This window comes from Haliotis asinina, chromosome 3 (assembly GCF_037392515.1).
Source record: "Haliotis asinina isolate JCU_RB_2024 chromosome 3, JCU_Hal_asi_v2, whole genome shotgun sequence".
Classification (NCBI taxonomy): domain Eukaryota; kingdom Metazoa; phylum Mollusca; class Gastropoda; order Lepetellida; family Haliotidae; genus Haliotis; species Haliotis asinina.
In genome coordinates this window covers 68,576,657-68,594,804 of record NC_090282.1, presented here as the reverse complement: position 1 = coordinate 68,594,804, position 18,148 = coordinate 68,576,657, and the positions used below count along the sequence as shown (strand labels likewise).

At 37.1% G+C, this 18,148-nt stretch overlaps 2 protein-coding genes across 2 annotated transcripts in view; one reads left to right on the top strand and one right to left on the bottom strand.

Moving 5' to 3' along the window:
* Positions 1-481: 481 nt before the first annotated feature.
* LOC137278375 (alpha-ketoglutarate dehydrogenase component 4-like) lies at positions 482-12,445 on the bottom strand. The gene is made up of 4 exons (XM_067810667.1): positions 12,392-12,445; positions 2,961-3,018; positions 2,250-2,416; positions 482-725 (listed from the first exon to the last, which is right to left on the bottom strand). Exons 1-4 carry the CDS (start codon positions 12,422-12,424, stop codon positions 708-710), a joined length of 276 nt encoding a protein of 91 aa, XP_067666768.1. The 5' UTR covers positions 12,425-12,445; the 3' UTR covers positions 482-707.
* Positions 12,446-15,723: 3,278 nt separating this feature from the next.
* LOC137278356 (furin-like protease kpc-1) overlaps positions 15,724-18,148 on the top strand; it is a 56,685-nt gene continuing 54,260 nt past the window's right edge. Inside the window, exon 1 of the mRNA XM_067810644.1 lies at positions 15,724-16,285. Coding sequence (XP_067666745.1) covers positions 16,055-16,285 — 231 coding nt within the window. The 5' untranslated portion in view covers positions 15,724-16,054. The remainder of the gene's footprint in view (positions 16,286-18,148) is intronic.

Sequence of the window (18,148 nt, the reverse complement as noted above, 5' to 3'; positions counted from 1 at the left end):
ATTGGTGTAGTCAACCTCCAGTGGCATTAGAAGTAAATGACACCCAATGAGACAAGTCAAACAGGCTGACATACCTGAGCAGGTAGTGCAAGAAGTTCTGTTAGTGTGCTTACCAAGATTTTGAGAATGAGAAATCTTGAATCCAAAATGACCGTCAGCAGCAGCATCATTCATATTGTTATGTATTCTTTTGACTAAATCATCTGGGTTGCTGACCATATCGTACCACATGATCTCTATGAGAATATTCCAGTATTAAGTGAGTGAGTGAGTAAGTGAGTGAGTTAATATTTTACATCACATTGGCAATATCTCAGCCATATCGTGACGAGAACATTGAAATGAAATATGTGCACGTGGTAAAATCTGTCAACAAAGGACAGTAAAACAACTAGAATATCACAATTTCAATTAAAACCAGCATGGAATCCAGTACTAAAATAATGTTTGATACAGCAGAGCAAAAACAAAAAGTCTGAGAAAACGCATAACATTTTATTACAACAAACATTCATTCAGCCATTCATTAATTACAACATTCACAGCCTTATCAAGTACTACGAACACCACCATAGCCATTCACAGAAAATTTAGTTGCTTCCAATTTTGGTTCTCTGATAGTGAAATATGAGGTAATTCTCTATGGAGTGTAGCTCTGGAGGAGCTGTGTGGAGGACCTACATGAAGCAGACTGGGCACACATCACATCACACTTGGCCACCTTTCTGAAACACAAAGTAACACATTGGAGATTGAAAAAGTTTGAAAATCACTGGCATTAGCAAATGGTGATAAGAAGTAATCAAATAGTGAACAACCTGGGGAGTCTGTATCATTAAGGCTGTAATGATGCATCAAACTATAGAGTGATTGCAATTGTTGAGTCTCTCACAGCAATTAATTGATGGTAGAAATGTGGAAAGTGACTCCAAATGAGACAACTCCAGGAGGAAAACTTACAGTTGATCACAAAAGCATATTGCAACGGACTATCACTATTGTATCAGATGTTAGCCCATAATAATCATCACCTTGTCCTCAAAAGTAGAAATGCTCCATGTTTGGAAAATTAAGTAAACTGTGTTCATATATGCCAGATTGTGGAGCGACTTGGGTTTTACACCTCATCCACAATAACTGCACTCTTTCAGGAAAATTTGAGTATGAGTGGCTGCATATTTCAGTCCAGACTAACCCCTGCCTTCCAGGCCACCATGATACCAATCTCCAGTTTAACAGTGATAACCACCCTAAGACACAACTTACTGATTCTACAGTAACTTTGCCTGGTTTCATCTCTTTGACAAGAACCAGTTAGAGAAACAAGAAATAACATCAGAGAAACAAGCATCGTAAGAGAAACAACAAGTAGAATGTTTAGGTATGACATGGCTATGCACTGAACCACAGACCGGCTGTTCTTTTGGCAGACACATTTCACAAGAGTGAACTATTAAAGCCTGACATATCACATGACACATCAAGATGTAACACCTTAATGTGGGAGCAAAACCTGATGTGATTTAAGTGTCATATGGTTACTGCTTTAGTGAATCCCATGATCACAGATAATGCTGACAAAGATATTCATTAATGTATGGCACTTACACCTATCTTTACGCTAAGACAGCTTCGAAAATCTGGTTTAAACCCTTGATCATATTGAATGTTTAGACAAACAATTTCACTAATGTTAAACCAACTGTAATTCAACATTTTTAATTTGCATTTTAAGCAGGCAGATAACAATGACCAAACTACATACATAACTCTGCAGATGGGTGTGTCTTGATTTATTGGTGTTATATTGGACTTAACTGACTTCTCACCTGAAATTCCACCATCTTGTTAAGCGTCCAATATACCTCAGTAATGAAACTGTCCAAAAACAGATACTGATTTTCACATTTTGCTTTACTCAACAACTGGCAAACAAGGATAAGTTGGACCATCGCAGAGAACGTGTTCACGAGAAGTAAGCGGTGCACAGCAATGAGCAAACCCATTTGGTTTGTGAAAGGTAAAGCAGATGTAGGCTAGTTCACATGCAGTGCATGACTATGAAATTGATTTTGCATATAGCTGCACATGCCTTGCTCATTTATATAGTAGACTCTCACTTGGTTGCAGACATCTTAGGAACCCTTCGCTCTCAATAGCAAGTGCCAGCACTCATACATGCAAATATGGGTCAAATGTCAGGTCAGTGCTCAACATAGCCTTGTTTGCCAGTAGGCCAAAGTTCTTACTTCTATATATTCCATTTCTTCTTCAGATATAAGTTTCCGATGGTATTTCAAGGGGAGATCACTATACTCAATCCCTGACCCTCGAGCTCCTCGGCCAATGGGCTTGCTGTCTGCTGGGGGTTTTGCTGGAGAAGATGCAGGGGCTGGGGGTGATACAGCTGCGGCACCTGATACACAACATGGAACATGACAATAAGTGATGCCATAAAGGAAGAGTGAGCGGGTTTAGCAATATTCCAATTCTGAGCCACACAATCCAGTGATTAAATACATGTATGCATCGGTCTACACAACTGGGATATGAAGACATGTCAACCAAGTAAGCAAAACTTGATCTCGAGATACCATTACCACCTTTCATGACAGGCATGGGTTACTGAAGATCAATTCAGCTCAGATCTTCATGGGTTGGTATGGGAAGAAAAGGATGCAGGTTTCCATATTTGCTGCTTGGCCAAAAGTTGAAGATCAAGAGAAAAAGATACGGTGCTGACTAGCCAAGGACTATAATCAGTCTCAATCATGGGTTTAAATCAACAATCAATGGATTACCTGACATTATTATTTGATCACTATTGCTTCTCTGCAACCTCCAAACAAATGACATGTCTGTGTTCCAGTGACATCTAAAACACTGACTCGTGTAAAGAGATTCTGATGTACAAACATAGCTACAATTTGATTAAAGCTGGATAATCATAACAAACCTACCTGTGGGGGAAACAATTCTGGATGGAAACTTTATCAAAGGCACATGTGGTTTTACAGTCTGGAAAATAGAAACAGGTAAGTGCAAGTGGAGGTAAATAATATGTAGCAGCATTACATTAACATCACAACTGACATCAAACACTAGAGCTCGGAATTTGAAACAAAATCCACTATCGAATATTGGAGGACTTGTAGTGAACGATTATCAGTTACAATCAAAACAAACATATATATTTAATGTAATCAACAATTTCAGGGTTTCTTCTCCAGTTTTTTTAATTAATGTTAACGTAATTACTCTGTTTATTTCTACAACAACTATTTATCAGGATATCTCATTATGTTGACAATAGATGTAAAATTTATTCATAGACAGGTTTCAGTAATATTTACCAAAGTGATGAATACAAAACCATTAATACAAAGCACATTTGTTGAGCGCATGTTTGTTCATTAATTTGGGTCAATTTAATTGCCAGTTTACTTCATTCATGTGTGTTATTATTAAAACAACAAAATTCTGATTAATTGAAAATATGTTTTTTACAATCAGTAATTATATTTTTTTCCTTTTTCAGATCGCTTTTCAATTATTTTCGATCATTGGGACACCACTATCAAACACAAAAACCAATGCTAAATGAACAAAGTAAACTACAATGTATAGTCTGTTCCTGTCAAACTGATACTGTTCCTGCATCAGTTTACTGTTCCCTCAACAGGTTACACTTCCTGAACTGTTTACTGTTTCCGCAACTGTTTACTGTTCCCTCAACAATATACAGTTTCCTCAACAGTTAACTGTTCCTGCAACTGTTCCTTTACCCTACAAAAACTTCACACAGAAATTCAAAACCAATTGATGATAGCTTGTTAAGTAACTTTTTATTCTGGAGACACTACGAAACTTTTTTTCCAGAGTTGGTCTGATGTTTTCACTATATTCTGCATTGAAATGCCTGTTATGTCATGAAACCAATTTGGAGTTTGTAAGTCAACGAAATCATTTTGACTGAACCAAACTATAAGTATTTTGTAAAAGTATTGGATTGCAAGATTCACATAGCAACAGTAATTTCACATAACAAGGACCACCACAGCCTGAGCTAGAAATAAATGCTGAGGTACATGGCTTCAGTTTCAGTCAACAGTGTTCTGAATAACATTTGTAAGAGGCCATGAGCAAATCTCATTGACTAATGCCCATACCGATGTTATGACCGAGTCTGATACAATGAACTAGTTTCCATTACTTACATTCCTTGCTTTTGAAATTTGTCTCCAGATTGAAACGAGGGCAATATACGAAGAGGGTACGTGCCAATATTGGTAATATTTCAGAAATATCACCAGTGTGTGAAATTAACACTAGTCATGTGGTCGCTGACTTGTAAAAATTCATCAGGGCAACTACATGATAAGTTTACAGTCATCCTGTTGGCAAGTGAATATTTACAGAATTTAAAAGATGTTAAACATTCAAATGAATATAATAGTATTTACAATTAGTTATTTCAATGAATGTTAAAGGTCACATGCAACCCAAAAATTCAAACATAATTAAAACACATTTATCAGTTATTCATGACATATAATATACATTTCTGCTTTTAAAAAAACAAATAAACAAAATTATCAGCGTACAATCGCGATTCCAAAGTGCAATATTTTGTACTTGGGCTTACTTCCCCTGAAACGAAGCCCTCGGGAGACCGAACCCAGTCATAGCAGGTGGATGTCCACTCAAGTGTAACGACGGCTTCCAATTGGCTGTTTCATTTGCTGATATGCTGAGGGTTGATTGTGTGTACAGAAAGATGATCTGTTTGATGGGCATTTTAGAAGTATAGTGAGTCACAAGAAAGTAAGATTCTTTTTGTATACTTGATTAGTCGTTTCAGTATGGATTCATGTTGTAGTCAAACAAAATCATATACACTAAAAGAAGTCGTTATCCATGAAGAATGTATATAGAGATGTTAGGTTTTGAAAATACATGTTCTCTGAATTTGCGCTCAATCCAATCAAAAATCATCTCAGTAGAGATGGTAAACTACTGCGTGGCTGGAATCTGTCATTCGTCCAAGTACAAAGCAGGACTTAAAACTGACAAGAGTCTGCACCAGTTTCCATCAGATCCAATTATCCCCAAAAAATGAATGAAGTTTGTTTGCAACCCACAGACACAAAAACATGTCATGTGTATCGCATGTGCCTGATAACATAATGTGGCAGAGACGGGACTCGAGTGCACAAGTCATAAATCAATTTATTTTCTTTATGTCGTATAGTCTGATAGGTGTTAAGTTCAAATTGCACGTGGTCAATGATTGAAGCTGTGTACTGCACATTGTCTTTAGCAGACAGGCAGGCAGACATATAGGTGTGAATAAACCAGACACTGAGCTTTCTTTGTGACAGAGACTGCTTACCACAATCAACAAGTTTTTTACGTAACGAGTAGATTATTTACTTGTTTGTGTACACAACCAAGATTAGACTACTGCTCATGACCTCAGACTCTGGGCATGCATACTGTTTCAAGCTCCGCGAACCTATTCACTGTGCATGCATTATGGACGCATAATATGTGCATTATAGCACAGCTGTTGAAACCAGTTTTCCCCCCAGCGCTGGGGAAAATTTAGTGAAATGTTTGAACTCTGATTTCTCGGGCTTTTTTCTCATCGCGTTTTTTTCAACTTTATAGGTTGAATTGGCATTTTTGTTTCGGTCAGTGCATACTGAAAGGTACCAGAATCTGCAAAGTTGTTTTTTTTCCGTTGCATGTGACCTTTAAGTTGAACTAATGAAGTACTGACAGAACCAGTAATTATTGTCCACTCACTGGTCCTGCGGTCTTGTGGGAAATTTTGAAAGGTTTCTAACACTGATCACAGTGGGGTACACCAGAAATGGTCCTCAAGATTTATACTAATGGGGAAATGACACAGGATACTGTAATGAGCAAATGCTTTTACCAATAAACGACCTGATGGTCAAATCCGAAGAACATCGACTGATAAACTGTTAATCAAAGCCAAGACGGAAAAACTGTTTATCAACTGTGACTGTAAAAAAGCATCTTTCTCCACAGGATATATATACTGATATGTTTAACTATGAACATTATAATGCTAGTGTATGCTAACAAGCCCGACCTTGTCTGCGTGTTCGTTGAAAAAAAACCATCAGTTACACAGTCTCGTTAATTTCACCAGCATCAATGTTATTTTCTGTAGTTATTCGCACTAAACAATTCTTTTACTATGCAAATTTCCACTGTTTCATGTGTTTCATAAAAAGATACAAAGTAAGAAATATGTCCAGATGGTTGAAATAGCAAAGTGATGAAGATGATTGGCATCTTGTGTCCAAGAATGGACAGTATTACCAATTCTCTGCCACCAACATGCTTTCCAAAATATATGCATTCAATATTTTTTGTAAAGATTGGTATATGTATATGGGAAAAAACTATGTCAGGTTTTGTTATTACCTCTATAGTTTAAGTAAAAGGAACACTGATCTAGAGCAAATACCAGAAGGTGGTTGCTGCTTTTGTTATTCTTTTTACCATCAGTACCCATAGTATTATTGACAGATGCACAACCTCTGTTCTACAACCTTAACCATCTGGATGTCCTTCTTCTTCAACCCTCACTCTGAAAAGGACAAAACTTTATGGATGAGCAACTTCTCAGTCTAAGTAAGCTTAGTCTCAGTGTATTTCGCTGCACTCCACCACTGAGTCTAACAAAACCTAGTAGAAGGTTGCGTCAGGTAACCTTTGAGCGACAAATGGCCGTCCAATCAAACACGAGACGGTTAAATATACGGCTACTATTTAGGGATTGGAGGGACTTTCAAAATATTCAGGTCACTGACACAAATCTCTCCTCAAACCAAAATCCGCACATAACACAGTTATTTGACCTGCAGTATATACACGTTGGGGTTTCTGTTGACATGGTTACCATTAGCTAATATTTCCGCAAGATGACATCCTTGAATATTGCCAAAAACACTATTTTCAGGGACTGTTTACTCTCCATTGTCATGGTTGTAAACACGCTGTGTGCATCATCCGGAAGCGAGCATACGCTAAATAGCATTCGGAATCGTTCGGGTACGAACCTTTTCGAGATAAAACGGTCAAAAGGTATGTGCGAATGTCCACTTTCACGATTTGGTAAGCTGTGTTCTGATTGGTCAGTCTCAAAGGTTACCTGATGCAACCTCCCATAAGGTTTTGTTAGACTCAGTAGTGGAGGGCAACGAAAAGTACTGAGGATAAGTTTACTTAGACTGAGCAGCTTCTTTAAAAATCCATAAAGATGCTCATCCATTAAGTTTTGTCCTTATCTGATTCACCACTTCTAAGCATGCCTCTCAAAGAAGTCTCACTCTGAAGTCCAAAATATATCACACAATGCTGAAAATACCTTAACAAATTAGATATATCATAAATGTTGCCATTTTGGACACACTATGAATGGCCAATTCACAGCATTGATTGGTTAGTGTTTTGAAATATAAAAATTGGATAACTGCTTAAAAGGATTAAAGTCTGCAAATCACACAAGTTACATGAATATTGTCAAACATTTAATCTTAATCATTAATGCATCTGTAAATAACCACATAAAAAAAAATATTCCATGCATATGTAGCTGGCACAGAAACAATTTTATGACCCCTATCTTTTAACAAGCACACATTGTAAAATATATCACAGGCAATCTGTAGCGCAAATGTGGTTGCACAGCGTAGAGAAAATGACAAGTCTTCATATATGCGAGCGAAGTGAGCAAAGGTTGGCAACGCACTTCCCTCGCTTCTGTTCAAAAAGTATCTTTCGTGTCAAACTAAAATGTCGCCACCATCACAGGTACACTCCCATTTCCTCACTAGGTTGTGCTCTCCGATTTCCAACCCCATATTTAATAATTACTCACGTGAAATATGTTTTATTCAACATTTTAAGCGCCACTTGTGGTATTCAGTTCATTCTTCGCCTCCATTACCCCTGCCAGCTTCCGGCTCAACGAAGTGACGGAACAAGAATAAGCAAATATTATAAAGATATACCATATTGCCTAATTTTATCATGATTCTGTTGGAATGTATTTGTCTTAAGTGTCGGCGTTGTTGTTACATCTTTTGTAACATTTATTCTACAATAAACACATCTCTGGCGTAGTGGGAGTATGATGCATGGGAGGTAACTCTATATGTATTCCATATGGAATAATAACTTGTTCCTTCACTGCTTTGAACCGGAAGCTGGCAGGGGCAATGGAGGCGAAGAACAGTCTGATGTACCACGAGTGGCACCTTTGATGGTGGCGATATTTTATTTTGACATGAAAATTATTTTTTGAACCGAAGAGAGGGAAGTGCGTTGCCAACCTTTGCTTGCTTCGCTCACATATGTGAAGACTGGTGATATTCTCTATGCTGCGCAACCCCACTTGCGCTACAGTTTGCCTGTGAATATATAAACACAAATCAGAAGTATAAAAACTACTTGCACTGCAGGGATACTGCATTTAAATTAAGACAATAACCATCAGCTATATTTACAAATGCTGGCAACTTTTTGTGTTGAGATGTCATGTTTCATAACTGTTCATGTAATAACTGAGACAACATCTGATTTTCTTGAGTGTCCAAAACCCTTCACAACAAAACAGGAAAATAGAAAATAAGTATACAGCTGCAGCAAGTATGTGTATAGGTACTCAGAAAAATGTCCTTGGCATAAGTGTACGGGAAAGTTCTGTTACAGTGAAAACCCATTAAATTGATGTAAATATCAAAGTTACTGTAAAGAAAACATTAGGTGATTGTGTATGATGACTTATAAGGAAAGGCGTGGATTAAAATACTTGAGTTAACCCCCTGGATGCCGAGTTTTTTTTCAGGTGCACATTTTCGTAAGGTTTGAAAAGTGAACATTGTGCAAGATTTGCGCTCGCGTGGTACTGGATCTGCGTACGGCTATAAAATTGCACAGAAATGTAGAATATTTAATTTCCTATCCGTTGGAATAAATATAGCTGCGGCTACCTCTGGGTTTTGAGAAATTGACACTGCTAAAAGTTGTCCAAAATGTTTGTGTGTGTTGAAAAACAGTAAATTTCTCCGTTATTTATCGTGAACCAATAAAAGCACTCTGCTACGATTTTTTTAATTTGGCATGTTTACGGAAAGTGTGACCGAAGAAAATACAGCTTGATATCTGAACGACATTAGTGTATATGAAATGGATGTATGTGCTAATGCATAACGTCATACTCACAAAATCAAAAATGACCTGCAATAAATGTCAAAAATCGATTTTCTTCAGCGATGTCAAACGTTGACAGAGCGGTCATGCACGTATAAAGATAAGGGGGCACAACTCCGCTATGGTTTACATTAGGTCAATGTAACTCCGATAACATGGAGAGAATTTGCTGTGGACACCAACAGTATATTTTCGTTATGTTTTGTTCACGGTGAACCAAACTATTCCAATACAAATTTCTCACAAATGTGAGAGGATACCTTTTGGTAGTTTCACAATTTGTAAGAAAAGATGCCAGTGTACTACATCAAAAAGCAGGTAATAGCGATTTGGATGTCCCTATCCGATACATATTTTACTTCTTAGATTCCCATATTCTCCTGTTTGTGTATATGTATTTTTATTAATATTCCATCATTATTATCGGAGCAACAGCCACATTTTCTAATGTAATGAAATAACTGAAAATAATGCGACATTTTAGTTGACGTCATGGCATGTTTTGTGCATTTTGTGACGTCGGAAAAAGACGACTGTGGTTGCTTAGTATGTATCTAACCTAATTTCCACTCAGTGTGTAAAAGATCTCGACTTCTGTGTCAGAATTCAACACTTTTTAGTCAAAATATAAAATGAATGGTTTTATCACTGAAATAGTGTCCTGAATATATCAACAATTACGCGGTTTTACTACATATCTTATTGTGAGCAACACGCGCACCTGCCTGGCACCAATTTAGCGAAAATGAAAATTTCACAACACCTGAATACTCATTGAATACTCATTTAGGAAATAGATTTTACTTCTTATGATTATGAAATGAATTCCCTTCATAAGTATGCAATGAAAGGTATGAAGAGATCGCTTTTTCAGTACAGAAGTATTTGAATATGGACGTAAGGCTTGTCCAAATTAAGACATGACCTGGTTTATATATTTTTAACAATTTTCGTATAAATATTGTTTGAGTTAGATATTCTGCCATCAGATATATTTTAATCGAATTTGAATTGACCTTATTATCGAAAAAAAATTGATAATGAATCATGAAATGTTTTTGACAAACTCGGACCTGATCAATGAATATTCATAACTGTTTTGTCTATAAAAACAACACAAACCAATACAATGAACAAGACAATTCCTTTAAATAGTAATATGTGTGCCCCTACATTTCATAAAATGTACAAATCATTTTCATTAATATTATCCGTTTTACTTATAAGTTGGAATTAAATCATTGTTTATCAACCTGTTTAGATGAAACTGCAATATTTGTCCCAACGTATTGAATATTGCACATCACGGGAACTAAAGCACATGTTGCAGTAATGGCTACGTGTGATCTTCCAACACTTGTGTAGAGGCTTAAAATGTGGTATAGTACACTTACTGAGTCAATTTCTCATATAAATATTATTCAAAGAATCAAAAGCTTTCAAAGAATAAAACGCATACCTTATATCCACACATGATATGGTGTTGAACATGGATATATGTAGATACTGAAATCAATTTCATGAAAAAATATCTGAACGATGCGCAAAATATACATCACAATAGTAAAAGTGCAATCGGAATGGTATGGGCATTGTGTTTACTCTTGTTCAACTGATCTTCACCTAAAAAAAATTCCTTAATATGTGCAGCAATGTTGATGTGTGACATCACTACCAATGACCGATTTCTTTCAAAATGGCGGCTTTGCTGAGAAGGGTACACAGGATTTTGCGAGGACCTTTTGCATGATTCAGGGATCTTTTGTACATACATGTGAGATGTATGTAACCAGAATTATTCTCACTATCTGTGTATTGTTATATGTTCTTATCGTTTACAGTGTAAATGACGGAAGAAGCCAGAAATGCTGATAAGTACTGTTGTCGTTCTGCGTGATTTTGCATCAGTCATGGCGTCACGCTGCACTAAAAGTTTGACAGTTTCTATGAATTACCAAATGCTTTCATTGTATCTATTTTCAGTTTGCTTTTTCTTACTCTTCTTACAATACTCTTCCCCTGAATATACTAAGCGTATTGAGCCATTGTAAGCAATGATTAGACGGCTGGATGTTGGAAAATTTCCAAAAATGCTACACAGTGTTAAATTGGAATTTTTCTTTGTTTACATTTCAGTCAAGCGCTGTCTTTCGAGCACAGCATTCGTTTTCATACCAAGTATATTTTGTTTCGTTTTGTCAAGACAGTTGGTATTGGTGACAAAGACCATTTGTAATTTGATTCTAAGATATATGGGGAATTCAATAGTTGCAGCTAACTATGAAGTATACATGATGTAATAGGCGTCTCAATACCGGCCTTCTCGAAACGTGATTTTGTAAACACTATTCAATATGGCGGAAAGCGCACTTCGGCGTTCATGTAAGTGTATTTTTTAAAACACCCCAACCGATTCTGGGTATATCGGTAACGTTTCAGAATTATCATTACTGGTTACATGAAAACTTGATATCTGTGATCATTAATATACTATTTTTGAAATTCATTACTCCCAGTAATTATCCTATTTTCACATTTCAAAACATAATGCAAATAACGCTGTGAATCTCGATTTTGTACAGTTTGAAAGTTGACGACATTTACGATGAAGCCTATTTTGAAAGGTGATTGTAAGCACTTTAGCTTGGTCTGAGATAATAGTGGATGGTATCAAGAAACTGGGAATTTTCCGCAGAATTCAAAAGTGTGAAGTATTTATATATGCGTGGTATATTTAGAATTTTATTGGACTTCAAAGTGAGGGGTGAATAGGAGCGTCATATATGTCCCTGTGGCATCCAGGTGGTTAACCAAAAAGAATGATATTATTTTTTTTCATACTTATTAAAGTCAGACACCGCTGGTTCATATCTGTCACTATTCGTATCACCACACGGTTACCGCAATATCACAGCCCTACTTACGTCTGCAGTGAATGTATCGGTGAATGACATTGAACAGCACGAAATGAGCTCTTAGAAGTCAAATAGTGAAAAGATGTTGAATTCACTGACATATCACTTGACCAAAAACATTTTTCTTCAGATCAAACAATCTCATGTTCCAACACACGTTTTAGGCTTGAAAAAGACAGACACTCAAAACACATCTCACGATACATTAGTAATCGCTAAGTTACCATCAACACTGTTTTCGCCGCAGAGGCAGCCATCTTGGCAAACGAGGGGAAGTTAGGGAAGGGAGATAAGTGGTGTAGCCTTCTTTCTAACTACTGCTATTCGTTTTACGAGTGAATGCGTACATAGTTTAGATAAGATATGTAGGGAATGCGCTAGTTAACCTGTGATATCAATTACATTTTTGGCTTGTCTGTATGCACGACACTGGTAACTGAAATAGCTGAAACGTTATTAAACATATGAAGATATTCAAATTCAATCTTATCTATACACGAGGAGATATATATCGACCTCGCGAAATACAACAGTAATGTGACCATGTACGTATAAATGTGTGAATAATATAATTTATGTTATGTTCATTATAGGTATCAAACACATATGTGTTGTTTTAAATATCAATCCATACATTTAAGATATAATTCTGAAGTTTTATTGCATAATGATAGCTCTAGAAGATGATATCTCACAGCACATTTTGCTATCACAAAGTTGGGAAATGTCACATGTGTTTCATCTAGTTTAAAATTGTCAAATCTAAACACGTTATTTTCTTCTCAAATCTTTCACTTTAACATATTTTCACTGATGTATTTGTAAACCAACATCACATAAGTAAGATCTCCTGCTCATACCTTGGTTGGTTGGTTTGTTATTCAACGCCGCACTCAGCAATATTCCACCTATATGATGGCGGTCTGTAAATAATCGAGCCTGGACCAGACAAGCAAGTGGTCAGCGACATGAGCACTGATCTGCGCGACTGAGAACCGATGATGTGTGCCAACCAGGTCAGCGACCCTGACCACCCTATCGCGTTTGTTGACAAGCATGGGTTACTAAAGATCAGTTCTAATCCAGATCTTCACGGTTACTGGTCATATTATTAATCACTGGTTTGTCAGGTCCAGAGACCATTGCTGGGTCGCAATAAACAACAAATCAACAAAACGATGCTCACCTAACACACCGATACCAACATCATAAAAAGCTCAAGAGGTCAATCCCATCCACTGCCACAGGATATTCAGTTGTTTACAGACCGCCGTCATATATTTGAAATATGACTGAACGCAGTGTTAACGAAACAAAATAAGCTCAAATTTCTGAACCATGCAACATCATAGATTAGTTGGTTTTTTATTTAACAGACAATCCAGTGGTTAACAGCATGAGCATCTTTCTACACAATTGGGTGGGTGAGTGAATTTAGTTTTACGCAGCATTCTGCAATATTCCATCGGTGTTTAAGCAATCTGGACCAGACAATCGAGTGATCAACAGCATGAGCATGATCTGCGCACCTGGGAGCCGATGGCATGTGCCAACCAAGTCAGCGAGTCTGACCTTCCTATCCTGTAAGGCGCCTCTAACACAAGCAAGGAAGATCAACCCTTACCCGGATCTTCATGGGTATACAACATAGAGCTCACATAGAACACATTTTCACAACATGCAACTTGCATGTCCATCCCATCTCCACATGATTACGTCTCTGGGATGAAGCGCTCCTTAAATCCTGATGTTCTGCATGATGAACAGGACACACGATGTTCTTTCGTTATCTAAAGCTCACTCAGCGATATTCAGCCTGAACAGTCTTTAATATTAAAGCCTGTAAATAAATTAGTCTCGGTCTGAAAACCACGTTTTTAGCATCCTATGTATTTTTACGCAAAAGGAATGAGATGACACGAGTACATGTAATCCTTCACGGGTGGTCACGCGTGTAAGGGGGCCATTTCAAAAATTAATTGTAGAGAAAGGAAAGTAAATCCTTATGTTTTGCGGCATACACTACTCTCCTTTCAAAAGATACTTTTTAAAATCTTGAAACCGTGTTAACGCTCAAACTCACACTACTCCACACAACAAAAAGAATATGTTTTGATGTTTAAAAAAGGAATCGCAAGTGAGTATCGAGAACTTCACAGTTTGGGAAAAATCTCCATGCGTGCAATCTATATAGATAAACCATATGAAAATATATCTAGAGGCCATTAACCCCTATTTATTGTGCAGAGCTTAGCGGTATGCCTCTGTATGACAAACGTGGCTGTCAGTAGGCGTGACCTGTCCTCGTCTTAATCCTTTTACGTTGGACCTCATATGTTACGAAGGTTCCTTGCATTCTGCGAAACACCTGTAGTTCTTACAGACGTCATAGGTTTCGTTTTAACTTTTCAGGTCACCGAGGAACACAACATGATAACGTCATGAAGTTTTACGTTCATCTAGTATCGCTTTCGAGAAGCGATAATAATATGTGCATTTGTATTGCGCCAAACTCCATCGAGGTGCATGCTAGTAACAGTCAAACAGTCAAAGCAGGCATATTATTACCCCGGATAACCCAAGCTGTCTGTTAGGCGTAACATTTCCCACCGGGTACCCATTTTCTGCTGAGTGAACACATTTTCAACAAACTCACTTGCCTGCGGTGAGATCACATGAATCGCATGTGCTTCGCTGTGGGTAAGCATGAAGTCCTAGCAACTCTTAGGAATCAAGTTGCCAAGGACGGTCACCCATCCAAGGACATTTAGAAGTGCAGCCTATTATCTTATGAGATGATGCCCAGTACCAATGTGACTTTTCAGCCAGAATAGTATATGAATATGTCCAGTAAAACACATTAACGTGTGTCGTCCAGTACCAGTGTCTAAGTTGTGTAAGATGGTGCACCTATTAAGAAATGGGGAAAAAAACGATTGATTTTACGGGGACCGTGATTAATTTATTGTGTACTTTGTAATTGATTTATGACAATACCCTGTAATTCACATGAAATATGGCACGTCCCATCGTCCTTGACTGTCTGTTCCTGTGAAGGACGACTTATTAAATAAGTAAGGCCGCCGTTTGGTCGGTGAAAATATTTGAAAAAAAAAAACACTTGTTGATTATTTTTTTTTTTTTGTTTGGTTCTGGGACTGCCTGTGTTTGTTAAGGACTGGTAACTGTTTTGGACAGCCCGTCAGTGGACAGCTAGGACACATTTCTAAATTATTATTTGACTGCTTTCATTGCCTTGAACTGCAGGGGAATCCAAATGAATGGTGATTTCAGCAGTGTCTGTGACAATCTGTATGGATAGCAACTGGTTTTGTATGTGAATAAAGAAGTGGAACAATGTAAGTTTGGAATGAGAAGATTTGAACATCAATCGACCCATGCAAGATATTGTTTCGAGAAAATTTTACACGCAAAAGACCACAGTAACGTCCCTTGGAAATTCTTTCAGATGTGACGGAAATAACCGAAATGAGCTAATCGTACCATTCCGGAACGACCGGCGGGATACGGAAAGATGCGAGTGATGACGAATGACACAATAGGGGGCGCTTGAACCTCAAGTGAGTGATAATACTTCCTGTCTCTTGAGAACGTGTAGGTCTTGTTTGACGTGTTCTGTTGACTTACAAATCGCTTGAAGGTCCGGGATAATTATGTATTGATTGAAGTATATAATTTGTGCCCAGTTCAATACTTATTGGAATCACCTCAATGCAGCTGGATTATAACGGTCTCAGGTTATATACACTTCCCCATTTTCTCATCTTGACCTCTTCCAGTTTGACTTGTCAGGTTGTGAAGGGGGCTTACCTTACTGTCACGCGACGTGTTTCTTGAAATTGGTGTCACATTTACGCTTTGGTGTCATGGCGAGACAGTCAGACAAAACAACTGTCCATACGTTGAACGTCTTCGGGAACAGTGGAAGATGCCTGTGCGGGAATGTGTTTGTGTGGTTCGTGGTGACGCTCCTTGTAGCAGACTTGAGTGTAGCAGAAGAAAACGTCTATATTCACCATATTGCTGTCAACATAAAAGGGGGACATGACACCGCTAGCAGAGTAGCAAGATCAACAGGACTAATTAATAAGGGACAGGTACGTCGAAGACTACGAAAAATTTTATTTTGAATTTGTTTTGAATTTTTTCTTATCAATTGTAGACAGTTCATGTCAGTTTGTTTGGACAGTATAAGTGAAGTGTACACTCAATATATCGCAATCCTTTTTGACTTGTCTGCTTGCATTTATGCCTTTAAGTGAAATTATGTAGCAAATAATGGCATGGAATCGTTCTGCATGTAAACCTGTGTCTTTGTTCTCATTCTCTGTGTTCTGTAATTCCATGGGTGGTAGTATACACTGCTTGCATCCCTTAGAAATAACGAACTGTAAAATCAGACTCACCACCATGGATGCTAAGGCTAAGGGAAAACAAAGTAACTGAAAAAAAAATCTGATTATAGCAGATTATGATCTGTCACAAAATACAGTAATAAGTCACACACTCAGTTCCTAGTAGTGTTGTTACCACACACCAAGACTTGGCAAGAGCACAGCAGACCATACTTGTAACTTAATTAATTTATTTGTGGACAGTGTAGGTCAATGGAAATATGTGAGTGTTTGTGTAAACAAACAGCTGCAAATCACTTGACACAGAATCAGAAATGGGTCAGTTCAGCTAGCCTTATTGCATTCCAATATCCAATATTCTAAAGTTACTCAAGTGAATAGCTGTATAAGTCTTCAAGTAATTTATTTTAAGCATAAAATCTTATGAAAAAGATTATTACTTAGTTTACTTATGGCTAATAGGAGCATACATATTGGGTGAGTATCAAGGGTGAGACTTCTACTTGTATCCCCTCTAAATTTTAACAATGAGAAAACATTTCTTTGAGTGGCATATTCAGACGTCTTTCAGTATGTTAAGATGTAAAACTTGTAGCTATTTGACATCATTATATTTTTCAGGTGATATGATTTTATGATTTAACTGGAATGAAATTTAAGGAGAGGGGGCGGGGGGGCTTTCACTTCGTTTGACACTTGATATGTTGTTTAATGACTGTAACAGTATACAAAATATGTCCATCCTTACACAGAGTGTAGTGATGAAGTTGCATGGTGTCTTTCTTTCTTACTTTTAAGGAAAAATGTTCTGTCATCATTAGTGTAGTTGCAATTAGAGGCCTTTTTCTTTGCATTAAAGTACCTCTTGTCTGTGCTTTAGTAATACAATTTTCAAATGGGACATTTCATGCCCAAATTGATCTATCAGCTCTTCAATCATTACTCCATCTGTTGTCTGTGATTCTTGTTTTTGTAAATTATATAAGACATCTATTTCAGAGAAATATATGACAGTATTTGTCTGCTTTCGGCATTTGCTGAGTTTCTTCCAGACACATGTCTAAGAATTTAATTCAGTTTATGCTTATCTTCCTCTAGATCATTTCAGCTGCTGCTTAGTATTGACAAAACATATTTTAAAATATGGTTATGAGACTCATTTTTGCTGTTTGTATTTCAGAAACAATATATTGACAACAGCAGTGACCATGTTCCTGACACGTTACATGCCAGATCTTTGTTTAAGGGAAAGACAAAACCAAATGACATGACGTCTGATTGTATAATATACAAACTACCTTTACAGCTGTTTTCCTTTAAATAACATGCACGTTATATACAAAAACAGTAGCATATAACAGTAGCATTTATATATTATATGAAAATCAACGGTAATGATTGGTGATGATTAGTCAAAATGTTTTTAAGGGAAACAGATTTTATGTAGTGGAAAACGTAAATTGTTTTTCACCCAACAGTGTTATATAATTGTTACAGAAGCCTTTCATTCACTCTCCCATGTTTTGAAGTAGGATACTCACTGTTTGTCCTTATTGTACATCTGTTAATTGGTATTAGTGTTTGATTTCGAATGTAGTTGTTAAA

Coding starts and splice junctions, on each gene's coding strand:
- LOC137278375 (XM_067810667.1), bottom strand. CDS start 12,424: ATGGCTGCCTCTGCGGCGAAAACAGTGTTGATG. Junction 3,019..12,391: donor CGGCGAAAACAGTGTTGATG/GTAACTTAGCGA, acceptor TCTATTTTCCAG/ACTGTAAAACCACATGTGCC. Junction 2,417..2,960: donor CAGAATTGTTTCCCCCACAG/GTAGGTTTGTTA, acceptor GTTGTGTATCAG/GTGCCGCAGCTGTATCACCC.